Genomic DNA, 6243 nt, shown 5'->3' with positions numbered 1-6243 from the left:
ATATGAACCAATTTGCTGGAGACTTGATTATCTACTCATAAAATTAGATTGGATTCCCTTAGTTTCACTGTCTAAAGCAAATATATTTTAGAAAGAATTCAGGCTTCTGCAATAATTTGCTATTCTATATATTTTAAATGAACGTCCACTGCAATAAAGACTGTTGAATTTCTTTTAAAGAGTAAATTATATAGCTTCATTACTTAGAATAGTTTATATTCTATATATTTTATATTGTTCTTATATTTAGTGAACTTCCAAAGTTAGGGAATACGAGGACAAGGATGAGAAAGTAAAGTTATTCTATACATTTACAATGATCAAGAAAATGACTTAGAAAAAGATTTGTCTGAGGACTAGAATGATTAATAGCATAAGGAAGCAGACTTTAAATACCAAAGAAAAATAATTGAGATTAACAAACAATTACTAAAGTGAATACCAACACTGTTTAGATGTAAAATATCTAGCTTTAAATTATCTCTATCAGGTCTAGAGGAATCTGGGTTCCTCTAACATTTGCCAACTGTTACTAGCACATTACTCCAAAGTCTCCCTTGAGGCAGGTTCAGAAAATCTAAAATGTATTTTCTTATCAATCTACAATTCAAGGAAATTTAAGTTAAAAGCTAAGAAATTCTCCACTGTATGCTATGTAACTATTTTAACTGTAGAATTGGAAGAGACTGCAAGGATCATCTAGTCCAACCCTCTAAAGCATGTAGGACAACTATTTAAACTATCTATGAAAGGTGGCTACCCAGTAAACCTCAAGTTGCCTGGCTAAGAGTGATGCTGTAAACTATAGTTAACAAGTTTTTCCACCTGTTGCAGTTATTGCTGATGCTTTACGTCCAAATCACAGGATGTAAGATTACAAGGCTAATTCCTATGGATTAAGAGATAGCCAGAACACCATTTACTAAGACCCACAAATTAGCATACAACAAAAATGTTTAGCCACTTTTACTTCACAGTAAATGTTCCAAAATACTCTTCTGCTATATAGTATCAGGAAACACATCTACACCTTTAAATCAGGATATAAGAAGAATCTCTTTCATCTTGAAGAAATCATTGGCAGCAAATCTGAAATTCCAAACTGAAGCTGTTAAAACATCCACAATATTTTACTAACACCATCACCGTGCTAAGGCATTTCAGGTAACAATGCCCCAGATTAAATCCACAGGTTCCTTCTGCCCTTGCAAGGAGTTTTTGTAGCGCCTAATGGCTCACTTGACAGAGGTGCTGTTCTGCTGTTGCTGCTGCTGCTGTTCTGCAAGGGCCTGCTGGAGGCGCATCCGCTTGCGGGAATAATGTTGCCAGTGGAGTATCTGTTGCTCATCAATGAATTTTGCACACTGCGCATTCACCAGTTCTTTACGAAAATGTTCATATTGGAGCAGTTCTAGCATATGTAGGCATTGGGGATACCTTCATAATACAAGAATATATTATAAGATACTTTTTAATGCTTTTCCTAAGTCACCAGTACTCTTGACAACAAATAAAGAATTCTATAAGTAGGAAGGAATTGTAAAATATTCGGGTCGCTTAATTTGAAGCAAATTGCCAGTTTTCTAGTATATTTAGTAAACAAGCATGCATATTAATAACTATTTTGCAATTACATACAGGAGGAGGAGACCGGCAAGTGTTTCATAAAAATATAGTTTTATGCTATGTGTTATATGAACTCTAGACATTTAATACAAAAGAGATAACAATATTATAATACTTACTTTAGGTATTTGGCATACTCTGGTTCCTTCCAATAAAGCAAGTATTTTAAATAATTTACAAATGCTTTGTCTTTGAAGTATCCTCTCTGGGCAAGAACTAAAAGAGATATAAACATAAATTTACTTAAAATAGTTTTTCTCTGTATAACCTCACAACAATCTGTAAGGAAATTATTGTTAATCTTCAATGAAGGCACACAATATAAAATTACAAAACAGTACAGCTAGTCCTCACCAAATGTCCAGCTTTCAGATTTCAACAGTTCTAATATTAACTTTGAGGGTTTTTTATTCTTTTTTTTTTCATGTGTAACCTACCGTACAGATTTTAGTCAAATCAAACAAACAAGATTCAACTAGCTACCATCTTTGACATTGGCTTTAAAATATTTTGCCTATGAATTTTGGCCTATTTAAGAACACACACATTCATATATTTCTGGTTAGTTTCTATATACTTTACAGTTTTCAATTTTGTACATTTTGTATTGTAATTTCCTGTCTAGATTTCATGATGCTTGATTGAAGTCAATAAAGAGATCTTGATCTATATTATATTTTAGATACTTACAATTGAGGTAATTGGGGTTTGCCAGACACTGCACAAATTCCAGCTCTAGTTGGAAACGAAGTCTATTTCCAGTATCATCTGGGACAAAGATAAACGAGTGTGGAATTATACAATATATATTGCATGCATTAACTACCTAGTGATGAGTAGTTTTTATACCACTTAGAGAAAAATTGGGAAAAAATGGCAATCTATATACTTCAATCAATCAGAATAGAGCTGGAAGGGACCTTGGAGGTCTTCTAGTCCAACCCCCTGCTCAAGCAGGAGACCCTATACGAGGAGTGTCAAACTTGCGGCCTGCGGACCAGATGCATCACACACAGACCATACCCACCCCCAGTTTAGCGAAGGGGGGAAAGTCACAATACATCATGGGATGATGTGACGTCGCAAGTTTGATACCCCTGCCCTATACCATTTCAGACAAGTGACTGTCCAGTCTCTTCTTAAAAACCTTCTGTGACAAAGCACCCCCAACAACTGAAGGCAAGCTGTTCCACTGTTTAATTGTCCTCACTGTTAGGAAGTTTCTCCTCAATTCCAGGTTGCTTCTCTCCTTGATTAGTTTCCATCCATTGTTTCTTGTCCTGCCTTTTGGTGCTTTTGAAAATAAATTGACCCCCTCCTCTTTGTGGCAGCCTCTCAAATACTGGAATACTGCTATCATGTCCCCTCTAGCCTTTCTTTTCTCTAGACCAGGGGTCTCCAACCTTGGCAAAGCTGGCTGGGGAATTCTGGGAGTTGAAGTCCTGCAGGCTTAAAGTTGCCAAAGTTGGAGACCGCTGCTCTAGACTAGCCAACCCAAATGCTGCAACCGTTCTTCATATGTTTTAGCCTCCAGGCCTTTAATCATATTTGTTGCTCTTCTCTGCACTTTTTCCAAACTCTCAACATCTTTTCTGTAATGTGGTGACGAAAACTGGATGCCGTAATCCAGCTATACTCTTACTATGGCTTTATAAAGCGATACCAATACTTCACGTGATTTTGATTCTATATCTCTGTTTATACAACCAAGGATTATATTAGCTTTTACTTCCAAAACACTGGTCAGATGTGTGGGATTAATTCTAGAGGAACTAGTACCAATCACCTTAGGAGCCTTGGCATGTCTTTTAAGGTCTGTGAATAGCCAAGAAGCTGCTTTACGGATGATGTGCAAACATATATATATATATACATATATATATACATATACATATACATATACATATATATGTTTTCTCAGGTTTTCGCGGGTGTTTGTATGTAGGTCTTTGGTTATTCGGGTCTTCTCCCACGTAAAATTGGAAGTGTCTTGGCGACGTTTCGAGGAAGTCTCATTCGTCATCTTCAGGCTGGTCTTCTCGGCTTCGTGCTCGGCTTCATTGCTCCTGGAAGCACGAAGCCGAGAACACCAGTCTGAAGATGACGAATGAGACTTCGTCGAAACGTCGCCAAGACACTTCCAATTTTACGTGGGAGAAGACCCGAATATATATATATATATATATATATATGTTTGTACATCATTGTAAAGCAGCTTCTTGGCTATTCACGGAGCTTAAAAGATATATATATCTGTTTTGATCTTTCGAAATCTGGAACTACAACTCGGACCATGCCACATGGGAATGAGGAGTTGCTGGGAAGCAAGAGTTATGGTGGCCACCTGATGGAGGATGGCTGCTCTCATGTAATCAGCAACGACACAAAAGCAGGAGTTCTCTCCCAGCTCTTGCAACTGCTGGGGGTCTTTTAATACCAATTCCTCCTCCTTCAAGGACACGCCTCATTCACCTTTGCGATCGCCCAAGCAAGAAGCTATTATTCTGCATCAAGAGCAAGGAAGCCCCCGTGCTTTTTACGCCAGTTTCACTTACTTAATTGTACAGATGGACTTAATACGACGGGAGTGACTTTTGAATTAATATCATCAATTACATAAAAGGGACAATTGTTTGTTTAGACCAGGGCTCTTAAAAAGGGAAAGACAGCCCCCCCCCCCGTCCCGTTATTTCCTCAGACCAGCGTCCACTCACCGCCCTCCATGGTCGCGGAGATAATACTCCGCTCTCAACGGCACCATTCACCAAGATGGCGGCGGCGGCGATTCTAAGCCCTCCCAACGCATCTCAGTGCATTCTGGGAAATTCCCGGAGGAGGGCAGGACGCGTTGCCGTGGCAACAGTAATGCCAGAAGCTGATTATCTAGCCTCATGAGGGCATTAAAAAAAAAAACAGCCTTTTTCTCTATTTAAGCAATGGTCACATTTGCTAAATAAAGAAGCGTTTTATAGAAGTATTCCCACTGCCTCTTCACAGATATTTCTGTTGTACCATAAGGATTCCCAAGGCAACCTCATGATAGAATAAAATGCTTCTAACCACTCCCACATCATGGCTCTTGGATATATGAAGCCCATTCCTGTGCTATGGCTAAGCCAAAATATAAGTTACTTAGTTTTAGTTTAGCATGTTGGACGCGCCTCAGTGGGGATTTAACATTTTGTAGTTATGGAAATGAATTTATAATTCTGCATATGAGCCTGATCAGTAATTCAATCTCTGGCATCCACATTTTTTTTAAAAAAAATGCAGAAATTGGGAACTTGCTATTCTTACAGTTTTTTTTAATTCTATATTGCAGGGTGTTTACACATTTTAACATTTATGTAAATGTGAGAAGATTTTCATGATAGTATTTGAAAATACACTTTTAAAATCTCATTTTTGTGCAATTGGAGACCAACTCATGAGCACACTTAAATCATAATCTAGACAAGTATAAAATGCCATCCATTTTGCTATGTGAAATTTTTTCTTTTTCCTCAGAAACCTCTGTTTGTTTGTTCATTTACTCGTTCCATTTGTTTAGGCAGCCATCTCAAATCAGTAATTCTGGACGGGGAACAGTCACAAAAACAATGTAAACAAAACAAAATATAAAAATTAAATACAAATAGCAAACCAATAGATATTATTATCCATTGGTATTAACATAAGCAGGAAATAAGGCCCTTCACATACTCAGGACCCCAACACATCCAGCAGGACTATCCTAATCTTTGGAGGAAGAATGTTACAAATGGTATTAAAGTGTTAGGATTATAATTAAACATAAATAGTTAATTTAGGGTCAGATGCTAGATTTTACTGAAGAATGTAAGAGAAGATTTGGCATTAGAAGGATATACTTGTCAATGGTTTTCCTACATACAATTACTAAAAAGATTTAAAGTAAATAAAATAACTTTTGATTTTGAACATTGTAAGACGGAGTTTGAAACAGAACTGTATACAAATAATGAACCTGTTATTTTTAAAATGTATGCTTACTGAAATTTGAAACAAAGTATGATAAAATGGGCTTATTTTTTTGGTTACACATATAAATGGAACAATGGGAGAATATGTGGCTGAAAATGGGTAAAATTTACGTTATTACCTTAAAAAGATTTTTTATAAAAAGATTTTAGTAAATGTCAGTGGAAAAAATTATAGAATGTATAAAGGTACATTAAATTTATACAGGAAATGTTGGGACACTTTACCATGCTTGGTGGACAGATAAAAAAGGTGAAAAATGGATTCAATTACATACATTCATTCAGGAGATTTTAAAGATTAATATCAATTGAAGCCAAAGGTGTTTCTTGTGAGACTGATTAAAAAAAGTTGGAAAAAAGTTACAGAACTTTATTTTTATATGTGATAACTGCAATTAGACTATTATATGCACATCAATGGAATGACTTGACATTACCCACAATGGAGGAATGGATGGTGAAGATGATGGAACTTGCTGAAATGTCTAAACTGATAGCTTTGATCAGTGAAAAGATATCAATTTTATTAAGTTTATTGCCATTTGGAAACTCCTTTTGGACTTTTTGTGTGAAACAGAAAAAATTAACTTGGATGTTTTTGTTAACTAGAAAGAAT

The 6243-nt window shown here is 36.2% G+C and overlaps 1 protein-coding gene across 2 annotated transcripts; it reads right to left on the bottom strand.

Moving 5' to 3' along the window:
- Positions 1-951: 951 nt before the first annotated feature.
- Positions 952-4438, bottom strand: MED31 (mediator complex subunit 31). Of its 2 annotated transcripts, none has more exons than XM_034421071.3 (4): positions 4341-4438; positions 2317-2394; positions 1746-1842; positions 952-1437 (listed from the first exon to the last, which is right to left on the bottom strand). In XM_034421071.3, the coding sequence occupies exons 1-4, from the start codon at positions 4348-4350 to the stop codon at positions 1236-1238; spliced, it is 387 nt and encodes a 128-aa protein (XP_034276962.1). In that variant the 5' UTR covers positions 4351-4438; the 3' UTR covers positions 952-1235. The 2 variants fall into 2 exon arrangements, with proteins under 2 accessions (XP_034276962.1, XP_087739510.1); XM_087883384.1 differs by lacking the exon at positions 4341-4438 and adding an exon at positions 2837-2906.
- Positions 4439-6243: the final 1805 nt, after the last annotated feature.

The sequence above is a fragment of the Pantherophis guttatus genome, chromosome 1 (genome assembly GCF_059756535.1).
Source record: "Pantherophis guttatus breed Tessera chromosome 1, ASM5975653v1, whole genome shotgun sequence".
Classification (NCBI taxonomy): Eukaryota; Metazoa; Chordata; class Lepidosauria; order Squamata; family Colubridae; genus Pantherophis; species Pantherophis guttatus.
This window is presented reverse-complemented; position numbering and strand designations above follow the sequence as displayed.